At 40.7% G+C, this 15,471-nt stretch overlaps 1 protein-coding gene across 6 annotated transcripts in view; it reads left to right on the top strand.

Moving 5' to 3' along the window:
- Nucleotides 1-15,471, top strand: part of SHLD2 (shieldin complex subunit 2) — a 111,402-nt gene that overhangs the window by 67,263 nt on the left and 28,668 nt on the right. For 3 of the 6 annotated variants that reach the window (XR_013161373.1, XM_077124680.1, XM_077124682.1), the window contains exons 2-3: nt 5,315-5,436; nt 12,650-14,167. Coding sequence is in view for 4 of the 6 variants with exons in the window: in XM_077124680.1 (XP_076980795.1) it covers nt 12,655-14,167 (1,513 nt within the window). In the remaining 2 variants the exon portion in view is untranslated. Of the gene's footprint in view, nt 1-5,314; nt 5,437-11,891; nt 12,295-12,649; nt 14,168-15,471 lie in introns of those variants that run through there. The other 3 variants (XM_077124681.1, XM_077124683.1, XM_077124684.1) reach the window with 3 other exon arrangements.

The raw sequence follows: 15,471 nt of genomic DNA, 5'->3' as shown, positions 1-15,471 counted from the left end.
TGTCATCTACAACATTCCAAAGAGCCTGTGGAAACACATGTAGTGAGCAGTCCCAGATTGCTTGGGTTTTCCCAGATGTCTTCCTTCCTGCGTCAGATCTTCAGTCCTTTAGTAGCTCGGCCACTGTTTTGTCATTGTTTGCACTTTGTCTTTCCCTCTGGACTACAAGCTTCCTTAAACCCCTCGCTCTTGTTGGATTAACACCTGACACATAGTTTTGAATATGTATGGCACGTTTGAACTGGTAAATTCAGTACAAAAGAGTTCTAATGTGGTGGTCTCAGAGGATCCAAAAATGATGTTTCAGGAGCAAGGGATTGATAACCAGTTTCAAATGCCAGTAATTTAAGAATTGAAAACTGACCTTCAGATTTGGCTGTTACAAGGCCATTGGTTTCCATAGTGAAAACAGCTATGGCAAAATGATCAGAGTAGAAGCCATATTTAAGTAGAAGAGGCAAAAAAAAAAAAGGGAAGTGAGAATATATGAGAAGTTTGGTTTTTGTTTTCTTTTTAAATATTTGAGGTTAAAGGAAAGACGCTATCAGAGAGGAAATTTGGATATGAGAGGAGAGTTCATTATCATGGTAATTTTAAGCATTTGATTTGCATAGCTCTACATATTTCATTTACAATTCAGGAAAATTTATTTCTCCCTTTTCCACTTGGCTTCTTTTTTATTTTTTTAAGAGAAATTGCAGATTTACAGAAAACTCAAGCAGATGGTACAGAATTCCTATATACTCCTCACACACACACAGTTTTCCCTATTAACGCTTTGCATTAATTTCCACTTGTTTTGATATGTATTTTGAACTTGAAAATTTTTTCTGCGCTGCTTGGTGCCCCCTAGTGGCAAACCTAAAATGATGTATATTAGATCTAACATGCCAGCTCTTCTTTATGCAGGTTATTCTTTTTATGGACATTAGATAAGGATGGGAGACATGGGTTTTAGTAAGTATAGTGATGCCTGGTCCTTCTTTGTTTTGCAGCGGGTCCAAAACTTGGCACCTGAAATGATCATTTTATTTCCTTAGTAATAATTCATTATTATAAACTGTTTGAAAATATATCTTTATTTTGGCTGCTAATAAGGCGAATGTTGTAGAACTATTTGGAACATCATATCCAATTTGAAGACTGTGAAAGGAAAGCCTTAATGACAGAAAAATGATTTTTTGAATTATACTGAAAATAATTCATTATTAATGACAATAAAACTTTTTAAAATATAAAAATATCTTTAAAAAGCAGCCATAATTGTTACCGGACAAAGGGCATGGGTTCTTTTGCCCAGTGCACTCAGTAATCAATTCCTGAGACACCAGAGTTTCAGAGAGAAAGAGTTTATTTCTAGGTGTGTAGTAGAGAGCAGATGGCCTAGCGGCCCCAAATCTGTCTCCCCGATCTGGAGTAATTCTGGTAGTTTTATTAGAGAAAAAATGGGCAGGGTTCAGGATCACGAGCCCAGTGACCCCAGATGATGTAATTATAGAGGATCTGATTATTGAGCATGCGCAGATCGATTACAGGCTTAGTCACAGAATGTGTGTAGCAAAACAGTGGAATGGAGTCTAGGTGACTTGTAGGTTAAAGTCTGAGCTACTGCGCATGTCAGGCGGGCCCACTTTGATTAGACCCAGTCTTGGTATCAAGATAACTTTCGATTTGGGGTGAATTAGTTCTGGGCTGACTCAAGACCCTTCATTAACAAATGCTGGGAGCTGTCTTTAGTGAATACAAGACTCTAAAGTTGAAAAACTGGATAACTGGGTACAATTGAAAGTTAGTCACAAGGTTTTTACGATCACAGGGCAGAAGATAAGGACTATACAGTTATTATCAGAGATCTAGGCTGCTGGCTTCCAATTTAGAGATTTCAGGAATTTCCTTCTTTGTACTCCAGTATAGGAGGAAGCAAAAAGGAATATATATATATATAATGATTCAGTAATTCAAATCATTCCTTAAATGCTGATTTCTTGGTTACATAATCTTGCTCTCAGAATTTTTCTTCCTAAGGCTTTTCTTATATATATATATAAGATAAGGAAAGACTCTTTACATGTGTTAAAAGTAAGAACAAACATGCACAGTGCAGTTGAAGTTTTCTGTGTACTTTTTACATTTCACACCCTCGTCTGTCCAGCCCAAAGTCTTCCCTATCCTGAATTTCGTGTTTTATTTCCAAGCATATTTTTAAGCTCTGAATATGATAGCATAAGTTATATATTCGTCAGCTTGCTTTTTTCATTTAAGATGATGTTTTTAAGATGCATTCATGTTGCCACATAGCTCTTTATTTTCACTGCCGTATAGTAGTCCTCTGAATATACCGTGATTTCTTTCTTTCTCATGGATTTTTAGTTGTTTTTTATTTTTGCTTAAAAAGTCTCCCATGACCATTAGTGGACAACATTTCCTTGTATCTGTGTAGGGAGTTTCTCCAGAGCAGGAACCTGGAAATGGAATTTTTTTGTTATACGCTATGTGCATCCTCAGCTTTACAGAACATGTTGCCAAATGTTTTTCAAAGTGGTATGCCAGCTTACTCCTCCGTCAGTGTAAACGAGTTCCCTGATATTGGGGACTGTCAGACTATTAAAATTTTTTCTCAGTCCAGTATGTATGTAACAGAATTTCTCTTTAAAAAAGTCTCAGACTCTCAGAAGGAAAGCAGGTGTTCGGCAGGGACCAGTTGTTGACGCGGTGTTGGCACGGCGAGCCAGCAAGTTCCCCAGCGCCAGCCAGGGCCGTCATGCTCAGGCCCCTCACACGCGGGTCTTTGTGAGCATTTCAGGTGTGCTGTGTGAGCCCTTTTCTGCACAGACGCCTGTGACATCTTTTGGAGGTGGGGGATAGCGAGTTGGATGACGGGTCAGGGTTTGCTGGCGCTTTGTGACGGGTGCACGTTTGTTAGTCATTAGCTTAGAGAGGACGTGGAAAGCGTTGAGACTGAATGAAATCGCTGAGGGAGAGAGCAGACAGAAGTCCATGGCCTGGGCCCTTGAGTGAGAAGTTATGGGGATGAGGAAGAACCAGCAAAGGAGATGGAAAAGGAGCCCCTGATGAGGGAGTTTGAGGAGGATGAGATTCAAGAAGCTCTGGCATCTGGAAGCCAAATGGGAAGAGTGTTTGGAGAAGGGAAGAGTGCTTGGTGCTGCTGCTCGTGCACCGAGTGAGCTGAGGCCTGAGTGCTGGCTGATGGCAGGGCATGGATGGCGGTCACTGGAGATGTTGACATAAACTTTCAGTGGAGTGGTTTGGACAGAAGTTTGACTGGAGTGGGTTTAAGAGAAAATGGGAGCAGATAGTGTATAGACAATTCTTTTAAGGAATTTTGCTGTAGAGAGGAGCAGGAAAACAAGTCAATACGTTGAGGGGATAGGAGATGGGGAAAACTAGCAGCATGTTTGTTGGTTGATGGAAATGCTCCAGTGTCGAGAGAAAAGCCAAACAGGTAGGTAGAAGGGCAAAGTTGTTGGAGCCTGAGTAGGAAGGAGGGAATGAAACCAGATGCCTAAGTGGGGAGAAGAGATCCCTGCAGAGAAGCATGGACAGTTCATTTGTAGGAATAGGAGGGTAGGCAAGGTTTATGGGTAGAGATAGAGGCAGGTTGGTGCAGAGGTGGTGGTACGAGCTCATGAATGGGAATGGGTAGCAGGGTCACCTGTGGCCCACCTGCAAGGAGAGCGGCAGAGAGAAACTGGAAATTTCAAGAATGAAAAGGTATAAAAGTATCATCTTGAAGAGTGGGAGAGTGAGCAGATAGGGGAAGGTAGTAGGATGGCTCAGGGGCACCTTGAGGTTAGTGGTGATGAATTTAAAATGAGATTAGTTTTCAGATGATTGTGTATTTTTCTCTTAGTCGCTTTCAGCCTCTGGGATACAGATGCAGATTAGATGGTGATTCAACCCATGTTGAAGTTTCGCTGGGCAAGTACCCAGGAGAGTGGAGCAGTGGAGTTGGAGATATATGATACGGAACGATTATGCTAACGGACATGGATTCTAAGCTGGGTTAGGGCAGGAGGTGAAAAATAAGGTTGTGTAAATGTGGCAGGATCAACACATTCGTTGCAGGTCTCACATAGTCAAAGGGTTACTGGAGTTGTGCACTCTAGAGGAAGCAAGTTGGAAGATAGAAGAAAGTGGTCAGAGAGTTGGAAGCTAAAACTTGAAACTAGGGAAGAATGTAGAGTTACTGATAATGGTCGAGTATGTGATAAAGGGAATGCATGACGAGGTAAGGGGGTGAATGAAATCAGTGGTGCAGAGTAAATCAAGGATCCAGGAGGACAGGGTATGGGAAAAATCGCCCATATTGACCTTGAAATCCAAAAATTGTCATAGGATTATATTGGGAAGAGGCAGTGATGACAGATCTTCAAGGAAGAAGGATAACCTGGGGATTATAGGTGCCTGTCACTTCATGGGTTTCCTCTACACGCAAATGGACTTTTCATGATTTAATAACCTGTTACCTTTTTATTCAGGACCCTGAACTCTGAATCATTCCGTGCTCTTTCCTAGCTCTGTCCTTTTCTAGACACTTTCCTTTATTGGAAATTCTCACTCAGGGTTCTGCCTCCTTTAGTAGCCCTGAGGTCCAGCAGATTGTTAGTTTCCTATTTTAGTGTGCAGCATTTATTACATTATTGTGAAACTATTAGTTTATATTCACTGTTTTTCCTCTCCTTTTTTTTTTTTTTAAATCAGGCTGACAGTTCCCTCAGGCTGTCAAAAAAGAAACCACATCTTTCTTTTTGCCCCGGTTGCACAGTAAAAAAAGTTTTCAGCAAGCTCTAGGAATATTCTATTTAACAAATGTTGATTGAAATCAGTTATTATCAAGGAAGTAATGGTGTGATTCTTTATGGTTATTTCAGTACTGTGCTGGTTTGAAATGATGTATGTACCCTAGAAAAGCCTTGTTTTCATCCTAATCCCATTTTGTAAAGGCAGCCATTTCTTCTAATCCCTATTCAGTACTGTATATTTGAAACTGTAATTAGATCATCTCCCTGGAGATGTGATTTAATCAAGGGTGGTTGTTAAGCTGGATTATTAGGTAGAGGCATGTCTCCACCCATTTGGGTGGGTCTTGAATAGTTTCTGGAGTTCTATCAAAGAGGAAATATTTTGTAGAATGGGGGAGATTCTGAGAGAGCCGAACGACATAGCCACGAGAACCACCAGCCAGCGACCTTTGGAAATGAAGAGGGAAAATGCCTCCCAGGGAGTTTCATGAAAGAGGAAGCCAGGAGAGGAAGCTAGCAGATAATGCTGTGTTCGCCATGTGCCCTTCCAGATGAGAGAGAAACTGTGACCGTGTCCACCATGTACCTTTCCAGATGAAGAGAAACTCTGTTCGCCATGTGCCCTTCCACTTGAGAGAGAAACCCTGAATTTCATCGGCCTTCTTGAACCAAGGTATGTTTTCCTGGATGCCTTAGATTGAACATTTCTATAGATTTGTTTCAGTTGGGACATTTTCTTGTCCTTAGAACTGTAAACTAGCAACTTATTAAATTCCCCCTTTTAAAAGCCATCCTGGGCGGGCCACGGTGGCTCAGCAGGTAAGAGTGCTTGCCTGCCATGCCCGAGGACCCAGGTTCGGTTCCTGTGCCTGCCCATGTAAAAAAAAAAAAAAAAAAAAAAAAAATGTAAAAGCCATTCTGTTTCTGTTATATTGCATTCCAGAAGCTAACAAACCAGAACAGATGCTTGCTTAGACTACACGTATCAAATGCCCCAAAGTTAATCAAAGAAAGTTTAGATTATGAGTTTCTATTTTATCCATATATGATAAAATGACTACTCTTAATCTAGTTGTATTTAAGAGAGGATTAAACAATGTAGACCCAATTATTGGCAGTGCTAGCAGATTGGAGCAAAGATTGATAATACATCAGTTACACATTTTGAAAAGAGTCTCAGTTATTCATTTCCTCTGCCTTCTGGTTCAAGGCTTCCATATCGGTCCCAGGAGCTGAGTTCCCAGTTGAAGGGAGGAGGTCTTCCCAGGGAATGAGGAAAACAGGTGTATGCAATTTAAAGGCAACTCTTGAACAATTAAACAAATGCTTTTTTCCCCCTTCTTTACTAACTTATCATTTAAATGGATGCATTCACTCAACACAAGAAATGAAAATACTAAGAATTTATTTATTTGTCCGACATTAGTATACTAATGTTTTATTTCCCTTAAAGAGAGTCTTTTGGTGAAGATTTTTTGTGAGTATTTTGCTCTTTTTTTTTGTTTTTTTATTAACGGAAAGAAAAAAGAAATTAACACAACATTTAGAAATCATACCATTCTACATATGCACTCAGTAATTCTTAACATCATCACATAGATGCATGATCATCGATTCTTAGTACATTTGTATCGGTTTAGAGGAACTAGCAACACAACAGAAAAAGATATAAAATGTTAATATAGAGAAAAGAAATAAAAGTAGTAATAATAGTAAAAAAAAAAAAAAAAAAACCCTATAGCTCAGATGCAGCTTCATTCAGTGTTTTAACATGATTACTTTACAATTAGGTATTATTGTGCCGTCCATTTTTGAGTTTTTGTATCTAGTCCTGTTGCACAATCTGTATCCCTTCAGCTTCAATTACCCATTATCTTACCCTGTTTCTAACTACTGCTGGACTCTGTTACCAATGACATATTTCAAGTTTATTCTCAAATGTCCATTCACATCAGTGGGACCATACAGTATTTGTCCTTTAGTTTTTGGCTGGACTCACTCAGCATAATATTCTCTAGGTCCATCCATGTTATTACATGCTTCATAAGTTTATCTTGTCTTAAAGCTGCATAATATTCCATTGTATGTATATACCACAGTTTGTTTAGCCATTCTTCTGTTGATGGACATTTTGGCTGTTTCCATCTCTTTGCAATTGTAAATAACGCTGCTATAAACATTGGTGTGCAAAGGTCCGTTTGTGTCTTTGCCCTTAAGTCCTTTGAGTAGATACCTAGCAATGGTATTGCTGGGTCGTATGGCAATTCTATATTCAGCTTTTTGAGGAACCGCCAAACTGCCTTCCACAGTGGTTGCACCATTTGACATTCCCACCAACAGTGGATAAGTGTGCCTCTTTCTCCGCATCCTCTCCAGCACTTGTCATTTTCTGTTTTGTTGATAATGGCCATTCTGGTGGGTGTGAGATGATATCTCATTGTGGTTTTGATTTGCATTTCTCTAATGGCCAGGGACATTGAGCGTCTCTTCATGTGCCTCTTGGCCATCCGTATTTCCTCTTCTGGTAGGTGTCTGTTCAAGTCTTTTTCCCATTTTGTAATTGGGTTGGCTGTCTTTTTGTTGTTGAGTTGAACAATCTCTTTATAAATTCTGGATACTAGACCTTTATCTGATATGTCATTTCCAAATATTATCTCCCATTGTGTAGGCTGTCTTTCTACTTTCTTGATGAAGTTCTCTGATGCACAAAAGTGTTTAATTTTGAGGAGCTCCCATTTATTTCTTTCTTTCTTCAGTGCTCTTGCTCTAGGTTTAAGGTCCATAAAACCGCCTCCAGTTGTAAGATTCATAAGATATCTCCCTACATTTTCCTCTAACTGTTTTATGGTCTTAGACCTAATGTTTAGATCTTTGATCCATTTTGAGTTAACTTTTGTATAAGGTGTGAGATACGGGTCTTCCTTCATTCTTTTACATATGGATATCCAGTTCTCTAGGCACCATTTATTGAAGAGACTGTTCTGTCCCAGGTGAGTTGGCTTGACTGCCTTATCAAAGATTAAATGTCCATGGATGAGAGGGTCTATATCTGAGCACTCTATTCGATTCCATTGGTCAATATATCTATCTTTATGCCAATACCATGCTGTTTTGACCACTGTGGCTTCATAATATGCCTTAAAGTCCGGCATTACGAGACCTCCAGCTTCGTTTTTTTTTCCTCAAGATGTTTTTAGCAATTCGGGGCAACCCGCCCTTCCAGATAAATTTGCTTATTGGTTTTTCTAATTCTGAAAAATAAGTTGTTGGGATTTTGATTGGTATTGCATTGAATCTGTAGATCAGTTTAGGTAGGATTGACATCTTAATTATATTTAGTCTTCCAATCCATGAACACGGTATGCCCTTCCATCTATTTAGATCTTCTGTGATTTCTTTTAGCAGTTTTTTTGTAGTTTTCTTTATATAGGTTTTTTGTCTCTTTGGTTAAACTTATTCCTAGGTATTTTATTCTTTTAGTTGCGATTGTAAATGGGATTCGTTTCTTGATTTCCCTCTCAGCTTGTTCATTACTGGTGTATAGAAAAGCTACAGATTTTTGAATGTTGATCTTGTAGCCTGCTACTTTGCTGTACTCATTTATTAGCTCTAGTAATTTTGTTGTGGATTTTTCTGGGTTTTCTATGTATAGTATCATATCGTCTGCAAACAGTGATAGTTTTACTTCTTCCTTTCCAATTTTGATGCCTTGTATTTCTTTTTCTTGTCTAATTGCTTTGGCTAGAACTTCCAACACAATGTTGAATAATAGTGGTGATAGTGGACATCCTTGTCTTGTTCCTGATCTTAGGGGGAAAGTTTTCAATTTTTCCCCTTGAGGATGATATTAGCTGTGGGTTTTTCATATATTCCCTCTATCATTTTAAGGAAGTTCCCTTGTATTCCTATCTTTTGAAGTGTTTTCAACAGGAAAGGATGTTGAATCTTGTCAAATGCCTTCTCTGCATCAATTGAGATGATCATGTGATTTTTCTGCTTTGATTTATTGATGTGGTGTATTACATTAATTGATTTTCTTATGTTGAACCATCCTTGCATACCTGGGATGAATCCTACTTGGTCATGATGTATAATTCTTTTAATGTGTTGTTGGATACGATTTGCTAGAATTTTATTGAGGATTTTTGCATCTGTATTCATTAGGGAGATTGGTCTGTAGTTTTCTTTTTTTGTAATATCTTTGCCTGGTTTTGGTATGAGGGTGATGTTGGCTTCATAGAATGAATTAGGTAGTTTTCCCTCCACTTCGATTATTTTGAAGAGTTTGAGGAGAGTTGGTACTAATTCTTTCTGGAATGTTTGATAGAATTCACATGTGAAGCCGTCTGGTCCTGGACTTTTCTTTTTAGGGAGCTTTTGAATGACTAATTCAATTTCTTTACTTGTGATTGGTTTGTTGAGGTCATCTATTTCTTCTTGAGTCAAATTTGGTTGTTCATGTCTTTCCAGGAACCCGTCCATTTCATCTAAATTGTTGTATTTATTAGCGTAGAGTTGTTCATAGTATCCTGTTATTACCTCCTTTATTTCTGTGAGGTCAGTAGTTATGTCTCCTCTTCCATTTCTGATCTTATTTATTTGCATCCTCTCTCTTCTTCTTTTTGTCAATCTTGCTAAGGGCCCATCAATCTTATTGATTTTCTCATAGAACCATCTTCTGGTCTTATTGATTTTCTCTATTGTTTTCATGTTTTCAATTTCATTTATTTCTGCTCTAATCTTTGTTATTTCTTTTCTTTTTTTGCTTGCTTTGGGGTTAGTTTGCTGTTCTTTCTCCAGTTCTTCCAAGTGGACAGTTAATTCCTGCATTTTTGCCTTTTCTTCTTTTCTGATAAAGGCATTTAGGGCAATAAATTTCCCTCTTAGCACTGCCTTTGCTGCGTCCCATAAGTTTTGATATGTTGTGTTTTCATCTTCATTCGCCTCGAGGTATTCACTAATTTCTCTTGCAATTTCTTCTTTGACCCACTTGTTGTTTAAGAGTGTGTTGTTGAGCCTCCATGTATTTGTGAATTTTCTGGCACTCCGCCTATTATTGATTTCCAACTTCATTCCTTTATGATCCGAGAAAGTGTTGTGTATGATTTCAATCTTTTTAAATTTGTTAAGACTTGCTTTGTGACCCAGCATATGGTCTATCTTTGAGAATGATCCATGAGCACTTGAAAAAAAGGTATATCCTGCTGTTGTGGGATGTAATGTCCTATAAATGTCTGTTAAGTCTAGCTCATTTATAGTAATATTCAGATTCTCTATTTCTTTATTGATCCTCTGTCTAGATGTTCTGTCCATTGATGAGAGTGGTGGATTGAAGTCTCCAACTATTATGGTATATGTGTCTATTTCCCTTTTCAGTGTTTGCAGTGTATTCCTCACGTATTTTGGGGCATCTGGTTCGGTGCATAAATATTTATGATTGTTATGTCTTCTTGTTTAATTGTTCCTTTTATTAGTATATAGTGTCCTTCTTTGTCTCTTTTCACTGTTTTACATTTGAAGTCTAATTTGTTGGATATTAGTATAGCTACTCCTGCTCTTTTCTGGTTGTTATTTGCATGAAATATCTTTTCCCATCCTTTCACTTTCAACCTATATTTATCTTTGGGTCTAAGATGTGTTTCCTGTAGACAACATATAGAAGGATCCTGTTTTTTAATCCATTCTGCCAGTCTATGTCTTTTGATTGGGGAATTCAGTCCAGGGGAATTCAGTCCATTAACATTTAGAGTTATTACTGTTTGGATATTTTCCTCTACCATTTTGCCTTTTGTATTATATATATCATATCTGACTTTCCTTCTTTCTACACTCTTCTCCATGCCTCTCTCTTCTGTCTTTTTGTATCTGACTCTAGTGCTCCCTTTAGTATTTCTTGCAGAGCTGGTCTCTTGGTCACAAATTCTCTCAGTGACTTTTTGTCTGAGAATGTTTTAATTTCTCCCTCATTTTTGAAGGACAATTTTGCTGGATATAGGAGTCTTGGTTGGCAGTTTTTCTCTTTTAGTAACTTAAATATATCATCCCACTGTCTTCTAGCTTCCATGGTTTCTGCTGAGAAATCTACACATAGTCTTATTGGGTTTCCCTTGTATGTGATGGATTGCTTCTCTCTCGCTGCTTTCAAGATCCTCTCTTTCTCTTTGACCTCTGACATTCTAACTAGTAAGCGTCTTGGGGAACGCCTGTTTGGGTCTAATCTCTTTGAGGTGCACTGCACTTCTTGGATCTGTAATTTTAGGTCTTTCATAAGAGTTGGGAAATTTTCAGTGATAATTTCTTCCATTAGTTTTTCTTCTCCTTTTCCCTTCTCTTCTCCTTCTGGGACACCCACAACACGTATATTTGTGCGGTTCATATTGTCCTTGAGTTCCCTGATACCCTGTTCAAATTTTTCCATTCTTTTCCGGATAATTTCTGTTTCTTTTTGAAATTCAGATGTTCCATCCTCCAAATCACTAATTCTATCTTCTGTCTCTTTAAATCTATCATTGTAGGTATCCATTGTTTTTTCCATCTTTTCTACTTTATCCTTCACTTCCATAAGCTCTGTGATTTGTTTTTTCAGTTTTTCTATTTCTTCTTTTGATCAGCCCATGTCTTCTTCATGTCCTCCCTCAATTTATCAATTTCGTTTTTGAAGAGGTTTTCCATTTCTGTTCGTATATTCAGCATTAGTTGTTTCAGCTCCTGTATCTCATTTGAACTATTGGTTTGTTTGTTTGACTGGGCCATATTTTCAATTTTCTGAGCGTGATCTGTTATCTTCTGCTGGCGTCTGGGCATTTAGTCAGATTTCCCTGGGTGTTGGACCCCACAGGTTGAAAGATTTTTCTGTGAAATCTCTGGGTTCTGTTTTTCTTATCCTGCCCAGTAGGTGGCGCTCGTGGCACACGTTTGTCTACGGGTTCCACCGTGAAAGTTGCTGTGGGTCCTTTTACTGTGGAAAACTCTCGCCGTAGGGGAGGTTCGGCAGCCGAAGCGTCTTGGAAGAGTGCCAGCCGGCCCGGGGGCCCGAACGTGGGGAGGGTCGCCGGCGCCACAGCACGGGAGAGCGCCCAACCGAATTTCCTAGTCGCCCGGGGCGCCAAGCCTGGCGGGAGGGCGCCAGCTGTCGCTGCCCGGGAGAGTGCACTGTTCCCAGCTGGACCGGGGAGTCACGTGTTTGGAAGGGACCCCCCGGTCACCGTTCTCCGCAGTCTGGGGATTTCCGACCCAACTCTCTCAGTTGGTCCGGTGGGCCTCGCGTGGTGGGGGCGCCAGCCGCCGTGGCCCGAGGGGACCGCCTGCCCAGTTCTGCCAACTGGCCCGGGAAGGAGGAAGGGAGGGACTCCGGCCGCTTGCCGTCCCGCCCGGGAAAGCCCGTGCCCCTCGGTGATCTCACCGGAGCTGGTTCTCCCAGACAGTCAGCCGTTCCAGGATGGGGTACGCCGTCCCTTTGATCTCCGTCATGGCTCCGGGAGCTGCTCTGTATTGTCTCCACTCCCCCAGTAGCTGTTCTGGAGGAGGAAAGGTAAGGGTGGCAAGGCTGTCGAGGCCGGTGGTGGAGGAGCCGGTGAAGGCAGAAGAGGGCTTGGTGGTGGTTGGAGAGCCGCCGGAGCAGGAGGGGGAAGAGGGGAGAGGAGGGCGGGCGGGCCGGCTGCTGCGGGGCATGGGCGCCACGCGCCGGGCCGGCGGACAAAGAGGGTTTGCTTTCTCTTAATATCTTGTAAATTTTATAATTGCATGGAGTACCAAAGCAAATCACCTCTATTAAATATGTATTGATTAATAGTTTATATTATGTTTGCTTTTGGTACATTAAGTTAATATCAATGTGTAAAAATGTATTGACAGAATATTAATTTTGGATTTTCATTTTTTTTCAGTAACCATGAGTGCAGAATCTCAAGTCCATGTTTTTTGGGGTGCTCCCGTTGGCCCATTGAAAATGACAGCATCACAAGAACCAACTTCTTTAATATCCACTGCTGAGCCCTGGAAAAAAATTCAGTTTTTGTGCAACCAACGTCCTTTACAACTAAAGGATGAAAAATGCAAGGACAAAACCCGGGATGACTGTAGCGTCCTGGAAGCTGTCGATTCTCCACTTCAGTGCAGTGCCTTTCTCTCGAGCTCTATTCACATGAACGATGACTGTCTACATTGTATTTCTGAAATACAGACTATAAAATCCCAGAAGACTTGCCCCTCCAGGATGAGTGATGCAACTGACTCTGGTGTGCAAGTGTGTGGATTTAAGGGCAGAACTCAACTGAACTTAGCTGAAGGAGAAAAGTATCAAAAGCTTCCTGTTGAAAATAGGACGATCACGGTTGAACAGCATAACGATCGGTCAAGTATCTGTGGTCAGAAGTTAAAAAAAAATTCTTTACAGGTAGATCGTAAGTGCACTGCTATTTTGGATTTGGTCTGTAGCACTAAGCAGACTACCACAGAGCCAGAAACCGTAGAAACAAAGTGTGTGTACCATGACATACAAAACCAGTGTCCACAGTTCTTTTCCTCCAAAACAGCAGATAAGCCAAGATCTAAAGGAGCAGTTAGGACTGTCTCAGACTTTAAGATATCTACCAATACTGAATTTCTAAGTATCATGACCTCCAGCCAGATTGCTTTTTTAGCCCAAAGGCAGGATAAAGGGCAGGATTGTATAAATAAAGGAGCTATGAGCATGGAGATTGAACCAAAGGCAAATCAGCGCAAAGAAAGTACCTCAGGGGATAATTTTATTCTGTCTAATGGTGATCCTGCAGAAGACTCTGAGAGTGGAGAAAACCAAGAACATTCCCTGGAACTCTTTAGTCCTGTTTCACATGAAACAAAAAGCAGCTGCATTGACGTGAATTTTGATAAAAGTCTTGAAGGAAATACAGGATCTCAGGAACCTTCCCGTTCTAAAGATAAACTGCCCCCCACTGAGATATGCATTGAGTCATATGGCTCAGGATTACTGTGCTCCCAGCTGAGGACATTCTCTACAGGTTCCACTGAGGGCCGTGGGACCTCTGAAGACAAACCAGGCCATTCTAAAGCCCCACTCAAGGTCCTGCTAGGAGCTAAGGAAGCCAAGTGGATTTCTGATGCAAGAGACCCTGCGATAATGCCGGGCCAGAGCAATATGTCTAAATTGAAGCGCTTTAAAAAGACATCACTAATTAAAAATTGCGATTGCAAAAGTCGCAAGTATAATTGTTTAGTCATGGTGCTATCTCCATGTTATGTGAAAGAAATAAGCATAAAATCAGGACCAAATTCTGGCTCTAAAGTGCCTTTAGCAACAGCCGTAGTGGCCGACCAGTCGGACACGAGGAGGGTTTTCCTGTGGAGGACTGCAGCGCTTTGGGCACTTACCGTCTTTCTCGGAGATGTCATTTTACTCACAGGTGAGGCCCTCATGGTGCGGTGGCAGTTTCCTTTATGAAGCTGTGGGTTTCCCCACCTCAGTCCTCACGCCCAGCTGCCTCTGCCTAGCACCCACCTTGGTGTCCTTACCACCCCAGCCTCCTGCTCGCCGCCATTTCTGGGCCTTTGCTTGGTCCTTCTTGGTGCAATTCCTTCTTTCCAAAAGCGCACCTTCCCCTTACTCCTTCACCGTGCTCGTGTTCAGGCCACGTCACCAGGCCCCTCATTTGTTTGTTTGCAGCAGTGATAAAAGCAGGGTACTGATGATTACCCCTGTCTTTCATTTGAGGGAAACTGAGGCCCAGAGACGGAAAGCACCTTGCCCAACCTCACGCATCTAGGAAGGAGCAGAGCTGTACTTGGCCTGCATTAGTGTCTCCAGAGCCATACACTTGCCATACAGTTGGAATCAGAAAGAACATACAGGCTTTTTTGTTTTTATTTTAAAGATAGAACAAATATTTATGTAGAAAGGAGAGTGTGCATTACATGTAGTAGAACAAAATGGAGAAGAACCCATTTTTCATTTGTGAATCAGATTTCTCAGTCCTTATGGCAGTGTTCTTTTTATTAAAGCAGGTTTTATTATGAAATATATATACAAAAACGTCATAAATTTCAAAGTACATTGTAAGAAGTAGTTATAGAACAGATTTCAGAGTTCAGTTTGGGTTATAGTTCCACAATTTTAGGTTTTTTGTTCTAGCTGCTCCAAAATACTGGAGCCTAAGAGAAATATCAATATAATGATAAAGCGGTCATATTCATTTAAATCCCGTCTTATCTGTTATAATTCCTCCTTCTCCTCTGATCCTTCTTCCAATCTTTAGGGGGATTTGGGCTCTTCCCATTCTAACGTCTTCATGTTGGAAAGGGGTGTTGACAGTATGGGATGGGGGGGTGAATCTAGCTGATGTTCTGGAGAGGCTGGGCCCCCTGGGCTTCAGGACTTACTGGCCTAGGAACCCTCTGGAGGTTAACATAGTTGTTTTAATCCCACGTTTTTACCTAACATAGGAAATCTAACATTCTGTTACAAGTTTTTTTTAATGACTTTAAAATAAGTACACAGCATATTTGAGCAGAAATATGGGTCATTTTAAGGGGCTAGGAGAACCCTGTGCAGGAGGAAGTTGACTAAGCATGCCAGCATACCAAAAGAAAGAATGTGATAGACAAGAGGTGAAGGTCAGCCTTGGAAGCTTAGGAAAAGAAGACTCCAGGGCAGTCATTGGTCATTCCCATAAAGGGTTTGCGGGCGAGTGAGAACCTCAGCTGATGCACT

This window comes from Tamandua tetradactyla, chromosome 13, assembly GCF_023851605.1.
Source record: "Tamandua tetradactyla isolate mTamTet1 chromosome 13, mTamTet1.pri, whole genome shotgun sequence".
Taxonomy (NCBI): domain Eukaryota; kingdom Metazoa; phylum Chordata; class Mammalia; order Pilosa; family Myrmecophagidae; genus Tamandua; species Tamandua tetradactyla.
The sequence above is the reverse complement of the archived record's forward strand: the minus strand, read 5'-3'. Positions and strand labels throughout refer to the sequence as shown.